The sequence below is a fragment of the Poecile atricapillus genome, chromosome 2 (genome assembly GCF_030490865.1).
Source record: "Poecile atricapillus isolate bPoeAtr1 chromosome 2, bPoeAtr1.hap1, whole genome shotgun sequence".
Classification (NCBI taxonomy): domain Eukaryota; kingdom Metazoa; phylum Chordata; class Aves; order Passeriformes; family Paridae; genus Poecile; species Poecile atricapillus.
In genome coordinates, this window is record NC_081250.1 from 32,159,481 (window position 1) to 32,176,130 (window position 16,650).

Consider the following 16,650-nt stretch of genomic DNA (forward strand, 5'->3'; position numbering starts at 1 on the left):
TTCCCTTTGTGCTTGCAAGTTACTGAAGGTACACATCCTTTGGTAGTATTCTCTTAGTCTCAACCACAAAATTCATGTTCAGTACATTCACACTCCTGATTTGCTTGAGTCAGTGCAAAGGGCTCATATTCCTACATAACATTGCTACACAAGCACATCTCTTCCCCATAGACAATAAAAATACTGATGACTGACTTTTCAGTGAGTAGTTTTGGAACTGATATTTAAGAATCCTAAAGAAAGAGTCTGTCACACAATTTTTAAGTCTAAAGAGGGACTACTACAGCAATTGATAATAACTCCCAGCCACAAGCACTGCTCCTTTATTACTTCAGGCCCAGTTTTGTAGACATACAGGTAAATCAAAATGCATCTAAAATTGGTCTTATACAGGCATAAAGAAGTATGAACATTGTTACATGTACTAACTACAACACAAAAGCCACCAGAACATCAAACACTGAACTGATGCTTCTAATTTAACCTTACATGTAAACACAGCTTACATGTAAGTGAATGTTTGTTCTTACAATGCTCTTCCAAAACTGCATGACAATACTGCAAGACTCCTCCTAAAAAAACCCTAATTACTTGCAGTTTTGCCTATGCCAAGTGGAAGACACAAAGTAGAATATGGGAGAGACACTCTACTTGTTCCCACATTGTACATCTGTAAGAAGCCACATACCTTGGTCAGTGACAACCAACCCATTAATGCTTGTTCAGCTGGTGAAGGTATAAACTTTTCATGAAGCTGTAAAGCTATCAGAAGTTGACTCAAAATAATTATAACTGTTGTCTATTCACCATTACTGTCAAACATGAACCAAGTAAGGATTTATGGGTTTGAGACTTAAAGAAGTAATGTATGGCATATTAAGAACTTAATGTACCACTATCAGAATAAAGTCTCAGTAATTTATTTTTTATACTGGCCAATTTAATATCAATCTGTTGACAAAGTTATGCTGATACTAGGAGGTCGCTGCTGATTAGGTTGTTTGCTTAAAAGAGGAAGATCTGCTCTTTCTGTTCCATATATCAATTTTTCCTCCTGAAGACTGCAAGCTGAAAACCTGTTCGCCTCTGTACCAGAGACACCACCACGATTATTTGGAACTGGGACACCACTGACCTGTTCAAAGGATTTACTAAACACAGTAGTGGTTGTTCTGGCCAGGCTGTGGCTGCCAGGCTTAGGCAGGGACTGGCTGGTTGTCAGTGTCAGTCTCTTCAGAGAGACAAGCTCTAGATTCTCACTCATGGCTCTCTGAGTTTGTTTTCGTGATAAATGCTCTCTGCAGGTTTCCCCTTCTTTTTCTTTTCCTCCAGGTTTGCTTCCTCCAGACCTTCGTTGGCTCTTCCCTAAGAGGTTCTTGCTGCTCATGGTGCTGCTGTTGGATAGGGCAGACTGACTTGCACCAGAAGTAGCCCTAGAGTAAAACTCTTCATCGGTTTCAGATACTTCTATCAGTTCTTCTTCAATTGCTAAATCAGAATTATCTGCACGGTAGAAACAGAAATAAAAAATTAGCAATTGACTGTCTCACATTCATTGATTTTATGTATTTTTCAATTTTGATATTTATAAGCATGAAGCCATAAAGCAGTAGAACGGAGAACAGAAGACAACGCTTACCTATTCCATGACATTCTGGAATTAAGGTTCATTAGGATATTACAGCAAGTAATGCCGCATTAACTACATCAAAAGCATGCCCCCAATCTCATTTTGATGTGATTTTGAAGGAAACAAAAAAAAAAAACACGCAGTCTTGTTAATTCATGCAGGAAATTAGTGTAAATCTTATTTTGAGCAAGTGATCCACTACAGGATTTGGCAAAGCTTGTTAATTACAGAGGTACATGATCAATGCCCCAGGACACCCAATATGGCACCTGCACATTTAGCAACCCAAGAATGCTTTAGGACTGAAAGGTCACTTTCTGCATCACAGGTCTGGTGGTAAGAGTTGGAAACTCAAACACAACATGAGATCTCCAGTATATTGTGAAAGGTAGAATTTGGGAAATCTGAGTTACATAGCAAGATACTTTTAACATCCACTTTGATGGGTTTTTCATACCACTGATCACTGGATCTTGTAAACTCACATAAATATGCTTAATAAACTCAAAGGTATGTTGAGTCTTGGTGTATTTTCTCCAGATTAAATATATCTACTTGTAAGTATGTCATCATTGTCTGTGGCACAGACAAAAAGCTGTGTGCAATACATGCAACTGTGTTATTACACATGCAAATATTAACTGCATACTTTAATTCTTGAAACATGCAGCAGTGACCCTTTCAATCAACAGCGGTACCTTCGAGTGCAGCTACAAGTGCTCTGCTAAAACTGCACTCTGCCAGATGAGTTTATTCCATCCTCCATCATTTTTCTTACAGATTTTTGCCTCCTGATTTCTGGCATGCTTTTGCTGTCAGTTCTAGGATCTGTAGCTGTTTCCTGTACTCCCTGTAAATGCTGAACATCATTCTCTGCTAGAGCTCTGCTCTTTTCCCCATTCCCGGTCCTCTCTCCAGCCACACTTGTGACACTAATCTCAGGTATGATAAAGTTGCCCAATTCAGTAGCATCATTACCATTCTCTGGTTGCTCTAGAATTAAAGATGGATAAGAAAAAAAAAAAACAAAAACAAAACAACAAAAGATGTCTGAAACAAAATATGAAACAAAAGCCAATAGATACAGATGATTTAAGCATTATAAATTAAAGCAGATGTACACATATTAACCTCTTGTTAATTAGCAACATTAGCAAGTATGGAATTTTGCTTTATTTCTAAAATGGCTGTCTTCAATCTTCCAGTTATTGGCCTACACCACATACTGGAAAGGCCATCTTTCAAAACTGAAATTTCTAAGGATCATGAAACAGGTTATCAGAAACCAAGTAACAGTTCATAATTCTCTTTTATTACTATATTCTCTGTATCACCATGCTAGAGTGAAACTTACTTTTACAAAGAAATGGCATATCAACTTCATATATCATCATTCAAGACTAGAAATTCTACATATACAATGTCATGATGTTGTATCTTGGTCAGCTTGAAAAGTAACAGTGAAACAACAAAGCCAACTCAAGCACACTTTGATTTCCATTTTCTTCCTTCATTTCAAGCAACTGTTTCCAACCAGAAAGATATTTCTGGATACCCCAGAAAAACTAGTGGAGAAGAGTGCTGTGGCACAGAAACTTGACAAGATTAAAAATGCACTAAAAGCACAGCTCAGAATAAAGCTCAAGTCCTGTTTTATTTGTAACACAACTCTTTCAGACCAGAGGATTAAGTAAGGGCCACCCAGACTATACTGCACAGGTCTGCTCCTGCACATGACAGAAGCACACTGAACTGACAGTATGAAGTCCAAAACCAGAGGAATTCACAATGAGATGATTTTTCACAGTGGCAGCTCTAATGCTCTTTAATTCAATGGGATCCCCGCTTCCTCCTGTCCCCTCACTGAAGAGTCTTGTGCAAGCACAGGGTACTTCTAGGTCAAGTGGCTCCAGCACTGGGCTCTTCACTACCATTGGTGCTGTCTGATCACAACTCAGCTGGAAGGTTATTCTGGCAGGGATGGACATCAGTGTCCCCTGGGCTAAGAGTTATCCCTTATTCTACCTGAAAATTCTAATCACCCTAAGTCTTTCTAACTAATCCATGACCAGTCAAAGTATTTACTTAACAAGCTGCACCATCCAAATGAAATGGCATTAATAACCGATGCTATTCCTCACTAAATTCCTGGTATTTGGGAGGAAACTCAAAAAGAACCATTGACTTGTAACAGCACTTTCTGCAAAAGCCTTCTATTTTTAGAAGCAAAGGTGACAAAGAGCACCATGAACTGCAATAGTAATAATAATAAATAAGCAATTGTTATAATGATACCACCATCAAAACTAGCCTTTTTTTTTTTTTTTTTTTTTTTTGGAAAAACACAGGAGCAGAAAGGTTAGTGAGAAGACCAATGCTCTGATTGGTCTTAGTGCTCTAACTTCACTGGAGTGAGGAACTTGTGCCTCTCCAATGGCAATCTTTGAAACTCCTTCCTGCTGCCCTAGAGAGATAAAAGGACAGAAGAGAGCTGAACTGTCAGAAAAGCACTAATTATCCAACTCCAAAGAAAGAAGACTCAAAGTACACAGCCAAAATCAGAAAAACAGAGGAAGATTTATTTTTTTTTGTAAAAGATTCTGTATAAAAGCAATGCCCAGTTATTGTTATTTGGTGGTATGCACTTGTAAATGTAACATCCAGCTGTGATATCAGCACTTTACCCAATATTGCTGCATTCCCACAGCTGAGTAACCATTACTACAATGAACTGAGGAAACAAAACCTGAAAAGTTAAGAGTCATCATAATTACACCTAAAGGAAATATACCTTTCTCTGAATTTAACTGACTACAGAAGGAAACTTACTGGAAAACACGGGATACTGAGCATCTCAACTCCCATTAACACTGTCTAGCATAGCATCTACAGTCTTGGGACAGGGATAAGACTATACAATCCACACCCTTCATAGCAGCATACCCTCCTTATTATACAACTTTTAAGGACACCCAAACCGAACCTTCAGCTTCATAGTGCTTGGTGGTGAAGATAATACTGTTTTTAAGCTGGACAGCTCTGGGGGTCTAGTCTTTGAGAGACAGCCATTAATAAATACCCAGTGCACAAGGTAATGTAACACAAGAAAAAACCAAGGACACTGCTGAACAGCGTAGAGACAAAAATGAATAATTATGTCAGTGTGATCGTAAACATAGATATACCCACAGCAGTTGAATGAAAATGTATTTGGTGTCACATTTCTGAATGCTTTGAGCAGTACAACCAACCTTGAAAAATGCATTTTGTGTTTACTAACTACTAAAACTTAATTCAAGATTATAGTCTACCTTATTATGGTTGCCCAGATCATTTACCTCAGACGGCACAGGCAAACTGCCCATTCAGATTGTAATTCAATTTTAACCCCCACAAACTGAAGCTGCATGTCCTGCAAAACTGTGTTAGCATATTTAATTAGTCATAAAAGCACCAGACTTATGCTTCAAGATTAGCATTAACTTCAGACTCTTGTATACAATTATTTCAGGAATTAATATTGCTAAAAAAAAGTAAGAAAATTCTCTCCATGGAGAGAGTTCAAAGACTAACATTTCTAAACCTTGTGTACTACAAGAAAGACAGTTTCTGCAGTGAAGAAAAAAGAAATTTCTTGTCTTTCGCTATTTGATGGCTTTGTTTTTGTGTTATGTATCTTACCAACATCTGGTCAGCTCTTCTCAGTCTGTTACATCAGAGTATCTCTCCTACACACAAGAGCTAATGCTCCCCTTCAGGTGTGATAATTTATAGGCAATCCAATCCAATAGCACTAAATAATTTGTCGCTAAGTATCAGCTCACTCCATATACATTACCCATTTCTGATTAGATGGATTCATTTTGCAAATCACCCTTACCTTTAGTACCTCTGAAGTACCTGTCTGTGAAGTCCAAATTCACATTAGTAATTGAATTGAAAATGTCCTTCTAAGTAAGTGCTCCTAAATGAGCAAATTACAGGGTTAAGGAACACAATATTCAATGTTAACCTTTATTCAAAACTGACTTCAATCCAGAGTTCTAGCAAAGGCTAGCAAGATCTAGTATCTGAAAACTTTTGAAGTAAAATAAATTTTTTAAAATATAAAGAAAATAAGGCCCATGCTTCTCAGCTGTAAATGTGATTCACTGGGGTTCTTCTATTTTATTTTACACACATAATTAGTGATTGAAAATTGCTGCCTTTGCTTCCCGAAGAGATAATTTGCTTCATCAGTTCTCCTAGTTCACATAATGTGTAACAGCAAATACCTCTCAGCTGTCTCCTCTGACTTCCAAATCCATTTATACTAATTTTTATTATAATGAAAATAAAAATAACCCCCCAAATACATTTTTCCTCTTACACTGTGTGAAAGAGAGTGAATAATGGTCAAGAGGTACAAGGTTCGTCATCTAATTTCTACCAATTCCAGTATTAATTTGAATCCTAACAAGAATGTTTAAGCACAAGCCTTGTTACTTTTTCTGCATGCCAATCCTGAAGATGTATTTTGTATCTTTCTTTCCTCAGGAATTGTGTGGCACTGAATTAGGTTATTGAATTAGGTTATGAATTAGGAATTCTGAACTACAGGAGACCATCCACTTTGACTTCAGAAAGGCTGTCTGAGTCACAAACAAAAGATTTGTTAGGATTTTATCATGAGAATTTTGAGGAAATTAGCTTAAGTGCTTTATGCATGGAATATTTACCACTTAACACACTTAGCTAGATACCACAGATTCAGCTCTGGACTCTAAATTAGCCTAATGTTTGCATAGCCTTCAAATTTACAATTACTCCCACAACCTGCCACATAAACCATTCCAACCCACCTTACACCAAGTGATTTTCTTCCTCTTCATTAAATCCTGTACTGTTGAGACAAGTCCAACAGAAAGCCAAACAAAATGTTGACATGAGCTGTTTTGAAAAAGTCCTTAGTCTTTCAATCTTCATCCCTGAACACTGACGACTCACTCCTTGCTCGAGTCGCACTAACTAGATTATTGCTGTTTCTCTCAACTGGTCCTACTTTATAAGGCTCTCATAAAACACAGCATTCCACTCCACTTCTGAGTTCAACTGGTATTCTCATTTCCCTTTCACCTTACTGTTATCTGCTGCAGGGCAACTTGTCTCACACTTTCTTCCTTGAACTTCACCCAGTCACACTGCCTGCACGGAGGCAATAACTGTAAAAAATTCTCTATTTCTGTATTTGCTGAAAATTTTGCATTCTTATAAGGATGTATCCATACTCATTTTGTACCATTTCTGTCCCCTGTAAACACAAAGGGAATGTTTATTATAATACACTTTCAATTTCTCTGGATGACCTAGCACTCAGTATCCTTGATCTGTGTTACTCTCCACCATCTCATTTGAACAAGCATCAAAACCACTCAAAAAATAATAGCTAACAAAATTGCCAAGCTTTAGAGGGCATTTGTCCATTTAAAAGCTAAGATATCATACTGTTTTCTTGCATCTGGTCAATAATTCATGCTTAATAACTTTAAGGCTGAAGAAAGAAAAATAAAATGGTCCATAGCAGCCTTGAGACAACAGAAATGACCCATCTTACTAAAGACACTAATGCTTTGCTCCTCAGGTTTGTCTGTCAGTTTTAAGTAGTTTTTAATCAACTGAAATGAAATTTGGTTATTTTGCCTTTCTTCTCTGTCCTTCACCCCCTCTGGCACCTTACCATTGTAAGTTTACCACAAATGTGTTCTACCACCAAGTGTTTCTCAACACCTACCTGAATTACCTCTTGGCCAATTTATGACAAGTAACTTAGCAAGATTTTTTTGAATTGAGCTGGCCGTATCCTACAAAAGCTCACTTAGGACATATCATACAAAATCTTCAGTGAACCTTTTGAAAAAACACTCTTATCATCTACCCTCATGCTCTTAGCCTGTTACTAGGATTACAATCCCAAAAGAACAATTGCCAATTCTGATTGCTGGTCCAGTGGCTCTTCCCTCATCTGAAGATGGCAAAGATGGTGAAACACATTAAGATTCACACAATCTCTTGTTGGTACTTCTACTTCTGCAGTATATTCAGCACCATTTTTTCCCCACTTTTCAGCCCAGACTTGTGCTCTGCTTTGTGGAAGCCCTTATACTAGTTTCCCCAAATATACAGGCTTTGGCTGGAACAGAGACAATTTTCTCCACAGTAGCTGGTATGGGGCTGTGTTTTGGATTAGGGGTGGAAATGGTGTTGATATTTTATTGATAGAGGGGAATTTTTGTTATTGCTGAGCAGTGCTTGCACAGATGCAAGGCCTTTTCTGTTCCTCACCCCACCAAGTGAGCAGGCTGGGGGTGCACAAAAAGCTGGGAGGGGACACAGCTGGGACAGCTGCCCCCACCTGACCCACAGGGTATCTCAGACCATGTAACATCGTACTCAGTATATAAAGTTGGGGGAAGAAGAAGGAAGAGGGGGGATATTTGGTGTTTGTCCTCCCAGGTAACTGTTAGGCGTGATGGAGCTCTGCTTTCCTGGGCATGGCTGAACTCCTGCCTGCCCAGGGGGAGTGGTGCATGAATTCCCTGTTTTGCTTTGCTCACAGGCACAAGCAAAAATTTGATTTAATCTCATTAACTGGATTTATTTCAACAAGATTTCTCACTTTTTCTCTTCCAGTTCTCTCCCCCATCCCATTGTGGGGAGTGCATAAGCAGCTGTACAGGGCTTACTTGTTGTGTGGGCTTAAACCACAACACCAAAACAAAGTAGTTTATCCCTCTATCCTTATATCCAATTCTTATTTAAGTACTTTAAAACAGATGAGGTTCTGTGGTAAAGTTGTTAAATACGTATTTTGCTTCAGAAAAAACTATAAACTAGTTTTCAAGAGGAAGCAGGAACATCATTTTCTAAGGGAGCAGTAATTGTGTACATGTCCCTTTAACAAAAACCGTTTGTGTGTGCTGTGGGTTTTTTTAAAACATGGTTAAGGAAATAAAGAATATATTTCATCTGAATTGTGTTGAAAAACCCATCCATCAGTCAAGAAAATAAAAACCTCCAAATTGCTGCTTGCCTATAAGCAATAAATATGTGAAATAATAAAATTCTCAATATTATTTTAAAAACGTGGGAAAAGTTAAGAATTCATTGCAAAATGTGTTTCTTACCATGCCTTTTCCATCTATGCCCTCTTATAGACATGCTAGTCACAGCATTTCTTGATATTCTGGATGAAGTAGGTGTAATTTCAAATTGAATGCATCTTGCACCTTCTCTATTAGATATTATGGCACCCTGAGGCAGTGAAGCTTTTATTGCATTAGCAACCTAGAACAGAAGAGATGCACTTAAGTTCTTATGAGAAAGGTCCAAATTTTAGAAGAATTCTGTCAGGGTTTCTCACTATTTCAAGAAGAATACTACATACAGTTCCAATTTCTGGTCACCCTTTTGCATGGTATATAAAGAATCTTGGTTACAATTAGCTCTCAGAACTTACACTTGCCCCTTTCTTAATAGAAAGTTTCCAGTTTCAAGACGTGACTACTGCTTGAAGGTTCTGCTGCACTATTGTCTTAGTTCTGAAGACTTGGAAGTGCTCTACTGAAAACAGCTCGGTCACAAGGAAACATGCCACCACGACTAAGTGCAGTGAAAAGCCCTGTGTAGTGTGCATTTACAGATTGAGCTGTTTGCACGAGCTCACAACACAGACTGGGGTTCCTGGTATCATCTTGTATCATGCATGCTCACAGCAAAGACTTCCCAGGCTAAAAATTCTACTCAACAAACTGCTGAAATAAAATACCTACCAGCAGAGGTTCTGGATACAGCTCAAGCTGTGCTCTATACAAAACGTCATCCATAGCTTTTCGAGCCACATCCCACTCTCCATTATAACTGCAAAAGTAAAATCATGTGTAATAATAAGCACTTATGTCGACAGATGAACCTTCTTGGTCACACAACCTTCACAGCTCTGGTGTTCCTTGAGAGTTCAGCTTAGAGGATTGGAACTACTTGTGTTTGTTAGCAGTAAGCCTGCTAATTAGAGAACTTTGAAGTAGCATCTATGGAGACAAAGTTTTATTTTCATTGGCCACCCCAAGCAATCTAAAAATTGTATTATTAGCTGTTGATCAGCTAGTCACAAAATACTCTGAAATACAAATGGGATGTTTTAATATTGCTCCACCTTTTGAGTATTTGTGTATTACTAGTCTCCAATTATTTCAGCTACTAAGTAAGCCTCACACATTAACATGACTAACAAAGGGTAGATAACACCAGCATACAGAGAAAAAACATAACCTCTTTTCCTTAACTAGACTGATGCTAAAACTAACCATGCAAAAATGTGAACAGCAGACAATGGCTGGAAAAGGCTTTTTACAGTATTTTCTTCCCACCAGCAGTTACACCTATCAAGTGCTGCTCCAGACGTCTTTCTCCAGTATGACACAGGGGTAACTTCATCCAGATATTTGGAAAACATCTCTTCCCATGGACCTTATTGCTAGACACAACATCTGCCCATAGGAAAACATAATGACTCCAAGGTAGCATGTCTGAACAAGTACACAAATTAGGCTGGCATTTCTCTGTTTGTTTCCATATTAGAAAAAAAACAACTTACAAGGAAAAATAGATCCCTGTTAGCATTTGCACCATGAACTCAGATGAAACTGGAATCCTACTGTTGACTCCCTTGTACTTTCTCACTTGTTGGCGAGGATATCCACAGACACAAATTCTAAAGAAATCATACACTTGTCATTAGTAAATAATGTGGAATCACCTTTGTGGTTTATATACCTTCAATACTTCACCAGTACTGATCCGTTTTTAGATGCCCCAAGTTACTTCTAAAAATTCAAGAATGACATACAAGACAACTTTCTTATGAAGAGAGACTTAGTAACTGCTCAAATGCAAAATATCTGTATTTTTTAAAATTTTTTAATCTGCATTTTTTTAATCTGTAAAGTATTTTGTGCTGTAATTTTCACATTTACAACCCATGTTTGTAACTTAAGGAAGTGATAAAAAATGAATTAGCCTTACTAGAAGAAAACCCCCTAAATTCCACACTGCTCAAACCAATTAAAAGAGTGATTCTGTATCTCCAAATAGCAGAATATAGATTCCACCACATTCAAATAGGACACTGAAAGATATTCCGGGCTTCTGACACATATTCCCCATATTCTAACATGCTGTCTATTCCAAAATGCTGTCAGGGTAAGATTTTCAATAAGCAGAGAAACATGAATGACAAAGCCAGTCAGGAACAAAAAATAATGAAAGAAATTAAACTGTATAGCATTAAATCAGTATCCAAACATTCAACATCTTGAAGTAGAAAGACTTGCTTGCATCTGCTGGTAACTTGCTTGGGGTTTTTTGGGATGCTTGAAAAATTCCAAATACAATCAAAACCCAATCAAGCAGAATAAGCAACATCAGTCTCCTTTCCACAATCCTTAGCTTCTAAGTATTTTTTACCTCGTATTTCAGAGCATTTTATATAACAAAGATCTTGTAATTACTCTTATAAATATTGCCAAGTACTTCAAACTCCTAAGTCTCTTGCCTCCTTTGAAGAGAAGGAAATCTCACAGGCACCCATTATAATGCTTTAGTTGAGAGAGAAGTCTAGGAGCTATCCTAGGAAAAAGTTGCTGCAGTTGGCTTCTCAGACTCTTGGGCTTCCTGAGTTAAGGAGAGCATTCTAATTTTTCCCTTAACATTCCACTTTTGAAAATCCAGAGACAAACATGTTTACTACCCATTTCTCTTCTTTGAGAAAAGATATTGATCAAAAAATAGACACTGTAATTAAAGCTGAGCTAGGCTTTTTCTGTTTTGTTTTGAGGTCAGGAGGGGTGTGTTGGCAGTATTGTTTTGGCTTTTGAAGCAACAGCTGATTTTGGAAATACTCAACGTATCCATAAAAATGAATGTATTTCTAGTTCCAAAACCTACTATAATTACAAGAAAGTTTCAACCTGCACAGCATCTGAATTTATTTAGCAAACCTGCAATGCAAAATATACCACACATCAGAAACACACTTCTGGTTCTCTTTAGTTAACACAAATACAACTACTGTTATTAAAAAGAAACAGTTCCCTTTGACTTCTCCTCTTAAAGGAGAAGCTTAACCTGCATATAAGCCAGGTTATTGTTCCCCATTTTGAGATCTCAACCCAAAGTTATGGAAGATATATTTAAAAAGCAAATAATGCAGCTGTAAACACCTATGAGAAAAAGTCAAGTTTAAAAGCAGCCTTTGGGAACTCAAAGCTTGTTTTTATTAAAAAAAAACCAAACCTGACTGCATTTCAAGCTGGAAATGCCTTTTTAAGAGTAAACAACCTACAGAAATTACCTTGAACAAATTTGACACAATGACTGAAGAGACATTGCAGGCATGTAGGTTAAGGCAGCGTTGTAACAGCGCAGAAGGAAAGTCAGCACTTCAAACCTGGGATTTGAAAGAAACATTGGAATTCCATTACCAACTTTATTTTTTGAAAGAAAACAAATTTACAGGGAAATTTAAGAGTCATTTGAACAGTTCTGGCATTGTATATCAATACAATCAACAACTGAGTAAGCTTTTCCTCTACACGTAGTAACGTGCCCTGCTGATCTTTCCTCATCAACATTTACACATGTTTAGAAACAAAAAAGCACATGACGAAACACAACATACACCCATCCTCCTTCAGTCTGCAACTATACAAAAAATTAGAAGCTCAGATCCATTATGGACTCTCAAGCAAAATCCCATTATACAATTTCACCTGTTCTGGGCTGTCAGCATCTCCCTCTGAGGATGAGGTCCACTGTACACAACCCTGGACAAACCATGCTGTGACAAAGCTCCTTCAGTGAGAGCCATGGAGCCAATGCTGGAAGGCTAAAGGAAAAAGGGGTCATTCAGAGCATGTCCACCCCAAATCTTGCTCTAATGCAAGTTAAAATAGACAACAATAAGCATCACCATATTTATATATAAATTTTCAACAGGCTTAATGTTATCTGACTGTTTAGATGTTACCTGTTCGTTTTGCACCAGATAAGGTATATGGTTTCAGAAAATAAAAAAGACATAGTTGCTGCATGGGTATTATGCCATTATGACTATTCTACCTTGAAAAGGTCTCAGAGACCAGTTAGCAGCACTCAGAAATCTCAGAAGTACGCTCCTATGTCATCATACAATATATTAACACTACTTTTCACCTATGTTCTTAACAAACAGGCCCCCATAGCATACTGCCCTTCTCAATCAGGAATTTCACTCTGTAGGTGTGAAACTTACTTCATGATAGATCGAAGGTTTGGACAAAGATGGAATTGTGAAACTCAGCACTTTGCTATGTCCCTCTTTGTCAACTATCTCCTGAAAAATACAGAAGATATCAATGGTTACACTGTACTACAGAAAACAAACATCCTAAAATGTTAAATACTATTTATTATAGGGAGAGATAGGGATACTATAACAATCCAAGCTACAAGCTAGAAATTATCTCTCTATTTACTTTCTATCACAGCACATTTTGTTTGTTTGTGAAAACTCTTCAAATAACTTAGCCAAGGGCACATCCATTTGCATGCATAATCCACCTTAAAAACATTAACAGGACACATCATGTTTAAAACATTATCTTTTTTCAATTATACACTATTTGCTAATTGTGAAGCTACTTTCCTGAAAGATACCACCACAGCAGTAGCTGACAGACTTCTTGTTCCTATAAGTTAGCAGAAGACTAATGGGTAAGGCAAAACAAGATGTGGTTTTGTACCACAGAAGAGCACTGGAGTATTTAAAATAATAAATTTTTAAAGATCCAAAGCAGACCTGGCTGAAACAAGCACCACACACTAGATTTTACTTTCCTCTTCTCTGAATTTCAGTAGCTGATTTCATGTATCCAGCAGCAGTAATTAGACAGAAGTTTCAGTGTCTCCTAACACCCATGCGTTGGAAGGCTGAAGGTCTAACTTCACATAGTAATTATTAAAACTCCTGTCTTAAAATAAAATATAAAGCAGTAAAGGAAGACTGAAAAAGATCAAAAGGGCACACAGAGCTGCTCCTTCTGAAAAGCTGCACAGCTCTTCTACTCTCCAAATAAACCCCTGACACTTGAATTTTTAATATAGCCCCTGCATCAGTGTGGAAAACACGTTCCTCAATATATCAGGAGAAAGAAAATGGCTACATCCAGACTTCTAAATTCTAAAAATATTAATATTTGAATTCTTCATTATAATCAGATTTGTGATTACGTTTCAGGAGTACATTTCAAGATCTAAAGTGTATTAAAAAAAATCCTGATAACTACAGCTAGGAAAGCAAAAACTTTCAACTGCATGCACTACCACTGTACATCCCTAAGCTGAAGGTAGAACAAACCAGTTCATGGTCTCAGGGTCCAGCCACAATAATTCCACACCCCTCACAATGTAGCAATTTTTAAATTATTCTGAATAATATTTTTCTTTTTCCTTCAGTAAAAAACTGCAGGACTCTACTGAACATGTTCAGCTTTCAAGAGTCCACTGTACATATTTACACAGGAATTACTATTTATATTAGGCTTTGTACATCCTCTTGGTTTTGAAAACATAAAATCGTTGGTTGAAGAGAAAATAAGTACCTAAGCAGATCACCTACTATCTTTTCAGCCTGCATACTAAAGAATAGTATCATCTTGATTGTTTCAGTTATAAATTTTATGCAACACCAGCAGCAGGGAAGAAGTCAGCTTGAGTACCCTGGCACTGTTTAACCATAAGCAGTCCTTATGCCTTAAAGCAAAATGGGGAAAAAAGTTCCCAAAAGTCATGCTGATCTACAGCTTCCTAGAGAAGCTGGCTGTGAAATTCTTATGACCCCAGGCAGCTGAAGACAGAAAGCCAAGTTACTAATTGAGAAAGAAACTGTTCACAGCTAAGAGAGGATGTTACCAGACTGGTTTCATGCTTAACTGTAAATGTAATCTCTTCTGGGAGAAGAACAAGTGATTACAGCCACATCTATGAACCACTTGAAATTACTTCATCATGGATATAAAGGAGTGAATTGCCTTAAGGCTTAAGATAAGACTAAATGCTTTTCAGGAATGTTCTTGTCAGATACAACTAAGCATACAGAAAAGGCAGGAAGCCCGTAGTCTGCCTCAAGAGGAGTGGAACATAAGGGCTCAGGTCTTTTAAATTAGACTCCTGGGTGAAAAAGACATTTTCACTTCCTTGGTGAAGACACCTGTGATTATCTCTAGGAGATGGATAGCAGCTGCCTTCTCCAGATTTTCAGAATGAAGAGACTTGAAGTTTCACGTCACAAAAAGCCTTTCTAAAACAACCAAAACAAACTACACAGACAAGAATCCAAACAGCCATAATAAAACACTAAATATTTTTAAATAGCCATAAAAGGACTAAAATATGGTGCTTTTAAGGGTTCCTTATTAATTCTGTTCTTCAAAGCATAGATGTAGCAACAAACAGGATATTTTCATTAAAAGAATTTTTTAAATGTCAAGGTTATTTCAAAATGGATACCTTTCATTTCTCAAAGCTAAGCATGGTGTTCAGCAGCCAAGTATTAGTTGAAAGTAATTTTTTTGTGATTTTAGTCCAGATAGTCAAAATACCCCAGAAAATACAGGCAATCATTTCAAAAGCAGTGCCTTGCAAAGTTCTCAAGCAGAATGTGAGTTTAATCACCATACCAAGAAATAAGTAACAAAAATTAAAGAACCACAGAAAGAGCAGAGAAAATATTGACCAAAGAATGAAAGTTCATGTTGCAGGCTTCTGACATACATCAGTTTGAAGAGTTGAGACTAAAATAATAATTTCAATTCTAAGACAAAATGTTGAAATACAAACCAAGTTATAAACTCCTAGGAGAAGAGCCTCTATGCATCCACTGCTCTGCAAATCTCTGCTGACTGAGACAGCAAGGTAGCACCACATCAATTCTGGCAGAAACTGCAGCGTAAACCGAAGCAATTCTTCCTCACCACTGCGATAGAACTCAAAGAGCTGATGGCAAACTGGCTCCAGAAGCTGAAATACAATTAACAATCAAGAATGAATAAAACATTACAAAAATCTGCAACTTTGTCCAGATCAATCCTTTAGCCAAAACTGTAAACTGATAAAAATGACATTTTAGTTACTAGGGCATAACTGATACAGTAACTGCCCAAGTCACACACTTTCATGCCTATAATATACTTTCGGATTATAAAAGTAGAGCCATTCATCCCACGTGAATAAAAAAATTTCAGTGTCTGCTTTGCCTCATTTTTGGCTCACTTCCTCCAGTCTCAAAGGCAAAAAAATTGAGGTAGTTATCACATAACTCATACCTCTGAATATATCTGTAATACACAGGCAAAGTACCTGAAGAAAAGGTCTTGTTATTTTACAACTTCAACAGCATACAAAAAATTAAACTAGAAGCTTTACTCACCTAGTGAGAAGGAGCTCTACACCACTTAAATTCCAAGCATTACAAAAACTCAGCACACAATAGAATTAGTTTATTTTCCCACTCTCATTAAAATCTTCTAGAAGCTTCAATGTATTTATACATTTGAAACAGAAATGGGAAGCCTCAATAGTAATTTTAGAATCAAATTCGTTAAGCTGATACAAATGGATGTAAAACACTGAACTGGAAGTAATACACTGAGCTAGATCAAGTTAAAAAAAGATTTAATAACAATTAAGCTATCAGCCTGCACTGTGTTCCTGGATTTAATGTGCCTTCTTGTGCTACCACCTATCTTTGATATAAGGATGAAACACTGTGTTAACCACCATGTGTCAGTGTAGGGAAATAAGGAGATTTCTTAATTTTCTCCAATTAGAAAATATTGTCAAAAACAGCAGGCACTTTCAAAGCCAGCTGAGCTACTAAATTCAGGTCTGTAATTTGTCTAGATCACAACTTTAGTTTTAGTAGACTAACTTTTCAGAAAAATAAGAAA

At 37.2% G+C, this 16,650-nt stretch overlaps 1 protein-coding gene across 8 annotated transcripts in view; it reads right to left on the bottom strand.

The window, feature by feature from the left end:
* Positions 1-904: 904 nt before the first annotated feature.
* HYCC1 (hyccin PI4KA lipid kinase complex subunit 1) overlaps positions 905-16,650 on the bottom strand; it is a 39,158-nt gene continuing 23,412 nt past the window's right edge. For 6 of the 8 annotated variants that reach the window (XM_058832079.1, XM_058832081.1, XM_058832080.1 and 3 more), the window contains exons 4-11: positions 15,542-15,721; positions 12,957-13,037; positions 12,436-12,551; positions 12,018-12,113; positions 10,263-10,379; positions 9,439-9,526; positions 8,794-8,953; positions 905-1,503 (exon numbers count right to left, since the gene is read on the bottom strand). In XM_058832079.1, coding sequence (XP_058688062.1) covers positions 947-1,503; positions 8,794-8,953; positions 9,439-9,526; positions 10,263-10,379; positions 12,018-12,113; positions 12,436-12,551; positions 12,957-13,037; positions 15,542-15,721 — 1,395 coding nt within the window. In that variant the 3' untranslated portion in view covers positions 905-946. Of the gene's footprint in view, positions 1,504-2,328; positions 2,624-8,793; positions 8,954-9,438; positions 9,527-10,262; positions 10,380-12,017; positions 12,114-12,435; positions 12,552-12,956; positions 13,038-15,541; positions 15,722-16,650 lie in introns of all 8 variants that reach the window. The other 2 variants (XM_058832087.1, XM_058832086.1) reach the window with 2 other exon arrangements.